Below are 13,223 nucleotides of genomic sequence, written 5' to 3' on the forward strand. Positions count from 1 at the left end.
CCCCCTCCACCCATTCCCACCAGTAAATGAAAGGGGTCGCCGCTTTGTGGTCTTCCACAAACGGCCTGGCTTTTGCAATTAAACGGCTAAAGATGAGAGGGCAGGGGTTCCGTGGGGGAGGAAAAAAGGAGACAGATGGTAAAGAAGATAAGGTCTAAGGGAGAGAGGCAGGACTCCTGAGTCCAGAGTCTTCTGAAGCCAAAGCCACGTGACTGACTGGAACACCAGCTCCCTGCCTCCAGTCTTCTGGAAGAAGGGAGGGCTAGGGGTTTCCCAGACTCTGAACAAAAAGACTCTGGACCTGGGAACTTAGGAGTGGACTGTCCCTGGCTGTATCCTGGCCCCCTTAGGAGGAGCCTCAAGTCTAGGGTGATCACTGCAGGCCTGCCACTGACCCTCTTGTCTTCCCTCCCTTCCACCAAGTGCCATGGACACATGGGTTTGGTGCTTCCTGTCTGAGGGTAGACTATGCTTGTCTTGTTCACTTCACCATCCCCCAGTGTCTCCTGCAGCACCTGACACAGAGCAGGCTTAAAACCTACTTGATCTGTGACGGAAGGAAGGACACTTGAGGATATTAAATTTTTTTTTTTTTTTTAAATGAGGAAAGTGCTTTGAAGGAAAGAAGGGACTTTGAGGAATGCATTCTGAGGTGTGTTTTTTTATCAGTACTTCACTGTACGGTCAGGATTGGGGGATATTAGTAACCCCATTTTCTAGGTTAAAATAACAATTGTGATGGTTAAGTGAATAAAGGCATACTAGTTAGAATAGTGCCTGACACACAATCCACATTCAATTTAGTATTAACAAATACTGCATACATGTGTGGGCACTATGTCACAATTCTCACAATAACCTAGGCTCATATTATCTCCATCCAGGTGAGGAAATTGAAGCACAGAAAGATTAAGAGATTTGACTGAGTGACATAAATGGCAGGTCTGGGATTAGAATGTACTTGTGCTAATAGTCTCCACTGGCCACATGTGACTATTGACCATATGAAATGTGACTGGTCTGAACTGAAATGTAATGTAAGTGTAAAAGACACATATTTTCAAGGCTTAGTACGGAAAAAAGAATGTAAAATATTTCACTAGTAATGTTATATTAAACATTTAAGTGACAAATGAATATATTAGGTTTTGTTAGTTCTTCAAATTAACTTCACCCATTTTGTTTTTAACGTTACTACTAGGAAATATAAAATTACACTTGTGTCACGTTACATATCTATAGGCCCATGCTGATTTAGACCATGCATTATTGCCCTGACGTTGATCTCAGAGCGTGGGGTAGGGAGCTGGATGGGATCTGAGGTGTTTACAATTTCTGATTCCATCTCTACCAGCTCCTTGTAGAACCATGCGCAAATCATAGCACCCTCTGAGCCTCAGTTTTCACATCTGTGAAATGGGGATTATATCAGTATCTACATCATAAAGTTTTGGAGAAAATGAAATAACACACCTGAAGCACTTAACACTTGGCTGGGCACACAGGTGGAGGTCCGTACAGATTAGCTGCTACCTGGACTATAACTGTTATTAGGTGGGTCCCTCTCCCCTCTATAAATGGGGATGGTCCCTACCCAGCCGCTCTTTGAAAATTTAAAAGTAGTTGACATCAGCAGAATGATTAGCTCTGGAGCCCACCACCCACAGTTCTCTAAGGTAAGAGAATCCCAGAGGGTTAAGGGCTCCAGGGCGAGAGAAGGAGGAAGTCCAAGGTTATACAGCCCGCTGCAGGTGGGACTGGATGAAACTTAAAACAACTTTGTGATTCTGTCCTTTAGGTCAATCAATTTGACCTCTCCAGTCAAGCGGACACCACAAGTCCAGCTAAGGCGGAGGTAAACATTGAGTCCTTTCCGCGCTTTGAATTCAACAGACACACTCAAGATGGCAACGCCCTGAGCCCTACAACACGGCAAGACACATTCAAGATGGCGGCGCACGCTTCGGCGCCGGTTCCGGTTCCGGTGGTTCTAGACCCGGCTGGGACACACTAAGCGCTTGGGAAATAACTATGGCGGATGGCCCGGTGGCCGAAGTGCTGCTGCGGCGGCTGGAGGCGGCCGATGGCGGCCTGGACAGCGCGGAGCTGGCGGCCGAGCTGGGCGTGGAGCACCAGGCGGTAGTGGGCGCCGTGAAAAGTCTGCAGGCGCTGGGCGAGGTGAGCCGGGCCTGAGATGCCGGGCCTCCACGCTTTGGCACGTGGAGTTCGCTTGCCAGGAGGACGCTGGTGCCTCCAGGCCAAACTCCCTCAGGCCTAGTTAGGGATAACTGTATGTGTTCAACTCTGGGTGCGCAGGCAGGGAGTTAGGAACGAGTAAGGACCCTGATGCACTGACGTTCCTCATGCAGAAAACGTCCACTGAGGGGATGATCAACGTTGGGCTGGGGAGGTTACTATGGTGGACAAAAAGACGCTATCGTTATCCTCAGGGAGACTGCGGCCTAATGGGGGAGATACGTGACTAGAGTAATGGAGGAAGCACCGGGTACCCAGAGATAATAGCTGATCTAGCCTTGGGGTCAAGGAGACCATCCCAGAGGAAGTGACAGCTGAGTCAGTGGGTCAGGGAGACCATCCCAGAGAAAGTGACAGCTGAGTCGGGTTTCTGCATTGAGGAGGAAAGCCATGGCATTTTAGGGATCAGTTAGGAGTGGGAGGGTGAGAGGTGAGAGAGGCCACAGAGCCAGAATTTGCAAGGTCTTCTGGTCCCTCACACGTCTGGAGCTAGTCTGACGTGTGTGTTGCCTACATCATTCTTGGGAACGACCGACAGGGGCAGGATACAAGACTAGGAAAGGAGGGCAAAGGCTTAGCACATCCCCAAACTAGAAGACATGGTGTCTGGCTGTAGGGAGGCAGCTGGAATGAAGAGGTTATTCAGGAGAGGGAATGAAGTGAGATTCATGGCAAGGCAAGGGGAGCATGAATGAAACCCAGCCTTCTGACTTCGAAAAGTGAAGGGTGATGGAGCCACAGGAAGAGGATGCAGAGGGGCCCTTGGGCCACCCAGGAGGCTGGATCCACAGGGGGAAGACATAGAAAATAGACCTGGGTTGTTCATTCATCATGCTTATGTTCTGTGACCCACTCTTAGCTCTATTTATCATTCAATCCTTGCCATAACCATAGGATGATGGTAGTGTTATTGTCCCCATTTTGCACATGTGACCACTCCTAAGTACTGGTCAATAACTTGAGCAGTGTCACTAGAAGGGACAGGCAAACCTGTATTTGAAATTAGGTGGTCAGGCTGCAGAATCCAAGGTTGTCAATTCTGAGAAGGGATTAAAGCTATAGTGTGTGGGGTGATAGTATCTTGACTGGTGTGAAATTGACATTTGTGTCATAGAGGCTTAAATAGTGGCAGTTTAATGTGGTTCAGTCTGACGATGGTAATAATAACAATAATAGTAATAGTTAGAATTTATGCAGCATTTGCTGCATGCTAAGCACCCTACATCCTTTCTGTGTATTAATTTAGTCACTCTTCAGAACAACCCTCTGGAGTAGAACCCACCACACCCTGCTCTTATGGATAAGAAAACTTGTTCAGGGAGGTTAAGCACCTTTCCTCAGGTCACCTAACAAGTGAGGAGCAGACTGGGGAATTAGAATGAAGGGGGAGCTAGGACCTGTGAGCCCCACCCAGCCTTGCCACTCTCTGTGACCTGAACCCTATCCTAATCTTGGAGCTTCAAGTTCCCACGTGTAATGTGGACCTCTGGACCTTTCTCTGATGCTTTAGTCATTGAGATGTGAATGTATAAATGTGGAGACAAGTCAGTTCATCTTAGATCTTAAAAATCTTCCCCAAGTTTAAAAATGCGTATTTCCCAGGTTCAAAAGTAATAGAATTTGACCTCTGCCAGGTGACACCCATAGTACTTTACCTCACCGTAGAGGTATGAACTGTATTTATTGTTATCCCTGTATCACAGAAGGGAAACTGAGGCTCAGCAAGGGTAGATCACTTGGCTTGGAAGTAATGCAGCTGAGATGTGAAGCCAGCTAAGATGTGCTTTGACCTTGGCTCCAGTGTTGCAGCAAGGGGGTGCCCAGCTCTGAATCTTGTCCCTGCCTGTGTCCTCTTTTTCCTGCAGATCATTGAGGCTGAGCTACGTTCCACCAAGCACTGGGAGCTTACTGCTGAGGGCAAGGAGATTGACCAGGAGGGCAGCCATGAGGCCCGGGTGTTTCACAGTGTCCCCCCACAGGGCCTGGCCCAGAGTGAGCTTATGGTAGGGCCCTGGGAGGGGGGGCAGGGCCTAGGGAGGTGATGGGGTGAAGGTGGCCCTCATGCCCCCCTCACTGTAGCCATATTCCCTCAGCGACTGCCCAGTGGCAAGGTGGGCTTCAGCAAGGCCATGTCCAACAAGTGGATCCGTGTGGACAAGAGCGCTGCTGATGGGCCCCGGGTGTTCCGAGTGGTGAGTCTCTGTGAGCAAGCAGGTGCTCCTCTGGCCCTCACAGCCCCCCGTAACCATCATCCCATCATTGTGACAGGTGGACAGCGTGGAGGATGAGGTGCAGCGGCGGCTCCAGATGGTCCGGGGTGGACAGGCTGAGAAGCTGAGTGAAAAAGAAAGGAGTGAACTCAAGAAAAGGAAGCTGCTGACTGAAGTGTGAGTGGCTGCCACCCTCAGCCTCAGACCCATGTCACCTGTGTGGCCCTGGAGTGGGAGAAGGGAAGGGAGAGCTGTTCTGGCCACAGTGGGCTATGGTTCTGTAAGTCCATCCCAGCCCCTCTTCACACTACAGTTGTCAAGCACACAGGTCAGGCTCATGCCACCTCAGGGCCTTGGCACATGCTATGCCTTCTGCTAAGAATGATCTTACTACTGATTTTCAGAGCAGGTTCCAGCATCCAACTCCTGCACACGTGTCACCTTACAGAGGCCACATTTTCTCCCTGCAATTTCCACAAAAGCTGCTCACTCCTAGTCTCTGTCTCTTTTTCCCTGTTTATTTCTTTCACAATCCTAAACCCTTCCTGAAATTGATTGAATGCTGGGACCTGGACAGCTGGGTTCTATGCTCTCACAGGGCTGCATCCCCTTTGAGCAGATACTGAATGGAGGTGGTCTGCCCAATGCAAGTTTTGGCTCCACCTCTTACTAGCTCTGTGACCTTGACTAAGTCACCTGATCTTTCTAGGACTCAAGTTTTCTCTTCTGTAAAATGGCCCCTTTTCACAAGATTGTGAGGTGACTTCAGTGGAACAGAGCTGGCATAGGATAACTTTATTAATCTAAACTTTAACTATTATTATAACTCCCTGCTGCATGCTTAGTGCCTTGAATGGGCCCTGGAACACAGTAGGTTCTCAATAACTGTTTATTGAATGAATAAATGAATGAACTCAGGACGTAGGTGGGCGCCAAATAAAAGGACTTCAGGTGACAATAAACATCAGGAAGAAAATAAAGCAGAGTGACTTGGTGGGTGGCGTTGGGGTCAGCATCATATGGGAGGTCAAGGGAAGCGTCTTAGAGAAGTTGACATTGGTGTCCCCTTCCCTCCTCTGGCCACAGAACCCTGAAGACCTACTGGGTGAACAAAGGCAGTGCCTTCAGCACCAGTATCTCCAAGCAGGAGGCGGAGCTGAACCCAGAGATGATCTCCAGGTAGGGGCAGCCCCAGGGTCAGGGGTCAGTGAAGGGGAGGTAGGGGTGGGCAGTCTTCACCAATTCCCTGTACCCTGCATCTCCACCCATAGTGGCTCCTGGCGGGACCGGCCCTTTAAGCCCTACAATTTCTTGGCCCATGGCGTCCTCCCTGATAGCGGCCACCTGCACCCCCTACTGAAAGTTCGCACCCAGTTCCGGCAGATCTTCCTAGAGATGGGGTGAGCATGGGGCTAGGGGTGGAGCTGGGCCAGTCACTGGGCACAGGCACAGTAGTCAGGCCACATGTCCTGCCAGGTTCACTGAGATGCCAACTGACAACTTCATTGAGAGCTCCTTCTGGAACTTTGATGCACTCTTCCAGCCCCAGCAGCACCCAGCACGAGACCAGCATGACACCTTCTTCCTGAAAGGTGGGTGGGCCCCGCCGCACCATCAGAGGTGCCGGGCCTAAGCAGAGCCTTTTGGGGTGATGTACCATTTTACAGGTAAACTCCATCCTCAGCAAGGCCAACAAGGCTTCTGTGAGCCTGTCATGTTAAGTTCTGTGATTTCCTCCTTCCACCAGCCCTCCTGACCACCTCAGGGCATTTGCCTGTGCTGTGCCTTCTGCTGAGAACTGTTTTCTCCTGGATCTTGATGGTGGGCTTTAGTATCAAACGTCCATTCATGTATCATCATTTCAGAGAGTGCATTTTAACATGCCTTTGTCCCCCTGTGTTCTAAAAGTTCTTCACCCTTAATCTTCAACCTTGGTTTCCGTTCTTCTTTTTTTTCTTCCCACAGTCTTTAGTACTGTCTGAAATTGAATGAATTCCACAATGATTGTTGTCTCCCCAATCAGTAGGATGTCAAGTGAGGCCATTAGATGCCCATTACCTGGCTGGGAGCAACAGTATCATTGCCATCATTATTGCCATGGCACCCTAAACTTACTAAGCACTCACTGTACACTAGTTGCTCCTCTAATCTTCCCACCAACTATAGGAAGTAGTATGATTAGCCCCTTTTACAGATGAAGAAACTAGGGCTCAGAGAGAGAACAACATTTGACCTGGGTAGCATGTACTTTTATGAAGTCTGCTGCCCTGGCCCAGTAGCTCAGTTCCTTAGAGCGTTGTCCCAATACGCCAAGGTTGCAGGTTTGATCCCCAGTCAGGGCACATACAACAAGCAACCAATGAGTGCATAAACAAGTGGAATGACAAATAGATGTCTCTTTCTCTCTCCTCTCTCTCTCCCTTCCTCTCTCTAAAGTCAATTAAAAAAATATATAGCCCAGCCTGGCGTGGCTCAGCAGTTGAGCATCGACCTAGGATCCAGGCGATCGGGGTTCGATTCCCGGTCAGGGCACATGCCCGGGTTGCGGGCTCCATCCCCAGTCGAGGGCATGCAAGAGGCAGCCGATCAGTGACTCTCTCATCATTGATGTTTCTAACTCTCTCTCCCTCTCCTTTCCTCTCTCTGAAATCAATAAAGATGTATTTAAAATCTATCTATCTATCTATCTATCTATCTATCCATCCATCCATCCATCCATCCATCCATCCATCCATCCATCCATCCCTGGCCGGTGTGGATCAATGGTTACAGCATCAACTGGTGCACTGAAGGGTCGCAGGTTTGATTCTCAGTCAAGGGCATTTACCTGGGTGGCAGGTTTGATCCCCAGTCCTGGTTGGGACATGAGCAAGAGGCAACCAATTGATGTCTCTCTCACTCTCTTTCTCCCTGCCCCTCCCTCCCTTCTATTGCCTCTAAAACTCAATGGAAAAATATTCTCAGGTGACAATTAACCAAAAATAAAATACATGTACACACACACACAAAGTCTTTGTTTAAGCAGAGACCAAAGGAGGTGGGAAAGGGAGCTATATCTTGAGAACAGAAGTTCCAGGCAGAGGAAGTGGCCAATACAAAGGCCCTGAGGTTGGAACGTGCCTGGTGTGCTCACAGATCAGATGGGAGGCTCTGTGACTGGAGGAGGTGATGAGTTAGGGGTGGGTGGGATGAGAACAGAGCTATCTGGGGGCCACAGAGAGGACTTTGGCTTTTTCTCCCTTTGAGATGGGAGCTATGGAAGATTCTGGGCAGGGAGGGATATGACTAACTCAGGTGTTCCCAGATGCCCTCTAGCTGCGATGGCAGGCAAAGGTGGGACTGCACCTGTCACTGTCTGTCCTCTGTGCAGTGGCTGTTTGAGAAATGCTTCTTGACTGACCATATGATGCTCTGTCCTGCCCAGATCCAGCTGAGGCCCTGCAGCTCCCCATGGACTACGTCCATCGGGTCAAGCGGACGCATTCCCAGGGTGGCTACGGCTCACAGGGGTGAGGCAAGACCAGGACTTTGGGATGTTGGGGGGAAGGAAGCTGGGAACCTGATGGCACAGCATGGACTTCTGGATTTCCTCCCAAAGGTACAAGTACAATTGGAAGCTGGACGAGGCCCGGAAAAATCTGTTGCGCACACACACCACAGCAGCCAGTGCCCGTGCCCTCTACCGCCTGGCCCAGAAGGTACAGCTGGGCCTGAGCAGCATGGGGACAGAGAGGGGACTATCATACTGACCTTCTGACCTATGACTTGGCCTCGCCTGTCTGTCACCCCCAGAAACCCTTCACACCAGCCAAGTACTTCTCCATTGACCGTGTGTTCCGGAATGAGACCCTGGATGCCACGCACCTGGCTGAGTTCCACCAGATCGAGGGTGTTGTGGCTGACCATGGCCTCACCCTGGGCCACCTCATGGGTGTCCTTCGGGAGTTTTTCAACAAACTGGGTGAGCAGGCAGGCTGGGGCAGGTGGTGGTGGTGGGGCCGTATGAGGATGCCTGGGTCACCAGCCTTGTCTTCCACCTAGGTATCACCCAGTTGCGCTTCAAGCCAGCCTATAACCCTTACACCGAGCCCAGCATGGAGGTGTTCAGCTACCACCAAGGTCAGGGTGGGACCCAGTACTGTGGAAGGGAGGGAGGTCTGAGGCTGCCCCCTCTTTAGCCTGGTCTCCTCACTGCCAAGCCCACACCCTGCCGCCCAAGTTTACTACCAGGCCCAACATAACTCACATGAGTTACCCCATCCTTCTTCTGCCCCCACAGGCTTGAAGAAGTGGGTGGAGGTGGGGAACTCCGGGCTCTTCCGTCCAGAAATGCTGCTGCCCATGGGGCTCCCTGAGAATGTGTCAGTCATTGCCTGGGGCCTCTCTCTGGAGCGGTGAGTGTGTTTAGCTGCTTTGTTTAGGCGCCTGGCGTGAGGTCTTGCAGATCTTCAGCACCATCTATTTATTCATTAACAAACTTTAGTGAGCACCTGCTATGTGCTCTGTTTTATGCTGTGAATAAATAGCACACACCCCTGCCTCTGGGAAGTAGGGGTCTTAGTAGAGTGAGAAGTATGACAAATAAGTAAATTCAATAAATAATGCCTAGAGTGTGCCTAAGCACAGTAACTGCTAGAGAGAGAGCACAGCAGGAAGGGCTAAGGAGAGGAGGTTGTCAGGGAAGGCCTCACAGAGGAGGTGGCATCTGAGTAGACTGGTGGTAGATTACCTGGGAGGGTATTTGGGGAGGGGCATTCCAGGCAGAGGGAATTGCCAGTGCAAAGGCCATGAGTCTGGAATGTGCCTGTTGTGTTTGGGGGCCAGTGTGGCTGGAAGTGAGGGGGTAGAGAAGGAGGTGATAGTGCAGATTGTAGAGGACCTTGTGGGCCATGGGGAGGACTTGGGATTCTATTCTGAGGAAGGTGAGAGCCCTCAGAGAGGTTCTGATCAGAGGAGAAAGGACCTGACCTGGTGTCCCCTCTCTCCCTCAAGCCCAACAATGATCAAATACAACATCAACAACATCCGTGAGCTGGTAGGCCACAAGGTGAACCTGCAGATGGTGTATGACAGCCCCCTATGTCGCTTGGATGGCGAAAGGGGGTCCCGGCAGACACAGGAGACCACATGACATGGGCCACCCTGGACAGGCCACCCACCCCGAGCCCCTGCTGCCCAGCCTTTTGCATCCCTGGCCATTGGACCCCCTTGTATTTATGAGGCCTCTGTGAGGCTATCTCCCTGCTCCTGGTATCCTCTTCCCCACCTGCCCCAGGGTCCCAGGGGTAGGGGAGTAGGTAACCCATTTGTTTTGATGTCCGTGTATGAGGGTGGGCCCTAGGGAGCCCTGCTGCTGGCTAATAAAGTGGGCAGTTGCCTTCATCTGGTGCCTTTCCTTGGGGGTAGTGCGGTCCTGTTGGCTTCCCAGCTCAAAGTGCTGCTTGATGGGAGGGAACTTGGGTGCTGGTGTGAGGGGTGATGGATTGGGGGTCATGGATCATCAGGGCCTCCTGATCAGCTTCAGCTAGTCCCCACCCCCAGAAAAGATGAGCTCTTTCAAGCATTTACTCATCACCTACTGGTGCCAGGCCCTCTTCTAGGTCAACAAAACAGACCCCCTGTCCCTTCGGAGGGACATTTGGGAGGGCAAGCAAGCTAAGCTTTTAAAAGCTTCCTCCCCTTCCTTTTAAAGACTCTTTTTTTTAAAGAATAGTTTATTGATTTTTAGAAAGAGAGACACATCAATGCGAGAGCACAACATCCACTGGCCACCTCCAGCATACCCCCTACCAGGGTTTGAGCCCGAAACCCAGGCATGTGCCCTTGACCAGGAATAGAACTGGCAACCTCCTGGTGCATGGAACAACTCCAACCAACTGAGCCACACTGGCCAGGGCTTAAAGACTTTTTAGACCAGTTTTAGGTTCACAGCAAAATTGAGTGGAAGGTACAGAGATTTCCCATATACCCCTTGCCCCAACATCTGCACAGCCTTCCCCACTATCAGCATCCCCACTAGAGTGATGCCTGGTTACAACTGATGAACCTACATTGACACATCATGTGAACAACAGTACATTCTGTGTTGCACATTCTATGGATTTGGACTAATGGATGATGACATGTATCCATCATTATGGTATCATACAGAGTATTTTCACTATCCTGAAAGTCATCTGCGCTCCCCACCTGTTCATCCCTCCAGCTCCACACCCCCCAAATAAAAAACTACTTTAAAATTCTCATAAGGATGTTAAATGAGCCCATAATAGGTGAATAGGATACAGCTTTGTGAGCCCATTGCTCCCATTGAACAGTGTTTGGGATCTCACACTTGAGCTTCATTTCCTGTATGTTTCTGTAGAAATATTTTAAAGCAAATCTCAGCTGCCACATCGCTCACCCCACATATTCTGGGGCAATGCACTTTTGAAAACATGGACAAGCCCTGGCCAGGTAGCTCAGTTGGTTAGAGTGTCATCCCCATACACCAAGGTTGTAGTTTCAATCTCTGGTCAGGATCAACCAATGAATGCATAAATAAATAAAGCAAGAAATCGATGTCTCCCTCTCTAAAATCAATCAATCTAAAAACAACAAAAAAAGTGGACAGTTTCTTGGGACAGTTCACAAGGCCACTGGCACACAGCAAAGTTGACAAGTCAACTGAGGCCATGGGCATCACTGATCCCAGGGCCCTGTGGGTACCAATCTCCCAAGGGCTCCTCAGTCAAATCTCTATTTCAAGTTAAATAATTTAGTCATACAGAAAAATACTGATTCATGCAATAAATGCATACCTCCTAAGTGCCAACACTTTATGACCTGAATGAAGCCTTGGCAGCGGGCAAAGTAGACTCAGGTCCCTGCCCTCAGGAGCTGGCATGGGGGGAGGGTACTCTGGAGACATAAATACAGAAATGGAGGGGTAAAGGCCTTACGAAAAATAGCTGAGGAGGGTAAAGAACATGTAAAGCATAATTTAACAATCAGGAATCACCCCACCCCTACTTTGGTCAAATCTGAGCATTGACTATAGTATTTGCTTTAGAACTTTCAGTTTTTAGACCTATGTGACCTGACAGATGGGTTTGAGGACCTTATGGGCTTGTCCTAGTTCCTTTCATCTCCACCCTGCTCAGGTTATTACCCACTCCTGAATTTGATGTTTATCATTTTCATGTTTAAACATTTTTACTAGTATATTTTACATTCCAAGACATGGTTTTTCATTCTGCATGTTTTTAAAAGTCATTCAAATGATGCACCATAAAAATCATCCTGCATCTTGTTTGTTGCTTTTGTTTGGGTTCCATGTGCTTGTGTTTGTGTGTATATGCTTAACAGTAAGCCTTTGATATTTTTCTTAGTCCTCCAATTTTCAAATCTGATGGTGTGGGAAGATGAATTTTGTTTAACTTGTATTTTTACCATGAAATACTAATGTTACCTATCATTTTTAAACTCTTGGTATGCTCCAGATGTTTTATCCTTGAAACCCTTATAATAGCCAGATATTTTAGATTTTATCTGCTTGGTAGTAGATGAAGATGGGTTTTGAGAGTGAGTAGCAGTTTTATGATCATCATCAGTGGTAAGAGATAGAACCCAGATTCAAATCCATGTTTTCCAGAATGTAGGTGTCAAGATGTGTGTCCTAGTGTGTGTGGCCCAGGACAGAGACTCCCACAGAAAGGCTCAGCAATATGACTGGATTCCCACTGCCTCCTCCACATGGAGGTTGTGACAGGTGTCCCAGAAAAAGCTCCACCTCCTTCCCAATCAATTGGGACAATATCCCAACCCTTCACCGTGCCCCCCCCAACCCCAGTCTCCCCCAATTCCTGCTCTTTCTCCCCAGCAGGCCTTGTGGCTGCTCTTCAAATATACTGAGCTTGCTCCCACCTCAGGGCTTTTGCACATACCTATTCAAATCTTTTGTCCATTTTTTTTTTTTTGGGGGGGGGGTTGTCTTACTGAATTGAAGAGCTTTTTGTAGATGCTGGTACAAGTCCTTATATTTATATTTTGCAAATATTTTCTCCCAGTCTGTGGCTCCTCCTGTGCTAACAATAATATTGTTACTATTGCACTATTGTTATTACTACTATTATTAAAAGATATGGATCCAACTCTGTTAGGGGTAGGACCACTATGCTTTCAAGCATCTTCTAGTTCTAGAGCACAAAGATAACTGATTTAAGGAGGTAACTGCATAAACTTTTTCACTGGAGGTGGTAAGTCAAAATCTGGGAATAACAAAGGTCAGAATTTTTTTTTTTTAATATATCTATTGATTTCAGAGAGAGGGAGAGAGATAGAAACATCAATGATGAGTCATCATTGATCCATTGCTTCCTGCATTCCAGACTAGGAATCGAGCCCACAACCCACACATGTGCCCTGACCAGAATGAAACCCTGATCTCCTGGATCCTAGGTCGATGCTCAACTGCTAAGCCAAGCCCAGCCGGGCAAGGTCAGAATTTTTTATTGAACAGCCCTGGTAGTCTGCATGGCTCAGTGGTTGAGCATCGACCTATGATCCACGAGATCCGAGGTTCGGTTCCCAGTCAGGGCACATGCGCCCGTGGTGGGCTCTGATCCCCCAGTAGGGGGCCTGCAGGAGGCAGCGGATCAATGACTCGCTCATCATTACTGTTTCTCTCTCTCTCCCTCTCGCTTCCTCTCTCTAAAATTAATAAAAGCATTTAAAATAAACAGTCCTGGCCAGTGTGGTTTAGTTGATTAGAGCGCC

General features: G+C 48.9%; 1 protein-coding gene across 1 annotated transcript; it reads left to right on the top strand.

The window, feature by feature from the left end:
* The first annotated feature begins 2,031 nt into the window (after positions 1 to 2,031).
* On the top strand, positions 2,032 to 10,007 carry FARSA (phenylalanyl-tRNA synthetase subunit alpha). The gene is made up of 13 exons (XM_016218608.2): positions 2,032 to 2,178; positions 4,122 to 4,259; positions 4,350 to 4,448; positions 4,525 to 4,643; positions 5,553 to 5,645; positions 5,738 to 5,866; positions 5,943 to 6,058; positions 7,891 to 7,975; positions 8,065 to 8,164; positions 8,259 to 8,427; positions 8,508 to 8,585; positions 8,746 to 8,860; positions 9,459 to 10,007. The coding sequence occupies exons 1-13, from the start codon at positions 2,032 to 2,034 to the stop codon at positions 9,595 to 9,597; spliced, it is 1,527 nt and encodes a 508-aa protein (XP_016074094.2). The 3' UTR covers positions 9,598 to 10,007.
* The last annotated feature ends 3,216 nt before the right edge of the window (positions 10,008 to 13,223 follow it).

Source organism: Miniopterus natalensis, chromosome 4 (assembly GCF_054644295.1).
Source record: "Miniopterus natalensis isolate mMinNat1 chromosome 4, mMinNat1.hap1, whole genome shotgun sequence".
NCBI lineage: Eukaryota > Metazoa > Chordata > Mammalia > Chiroptera > Miniopteridae > Miniopterus > Miniopterus natalensis.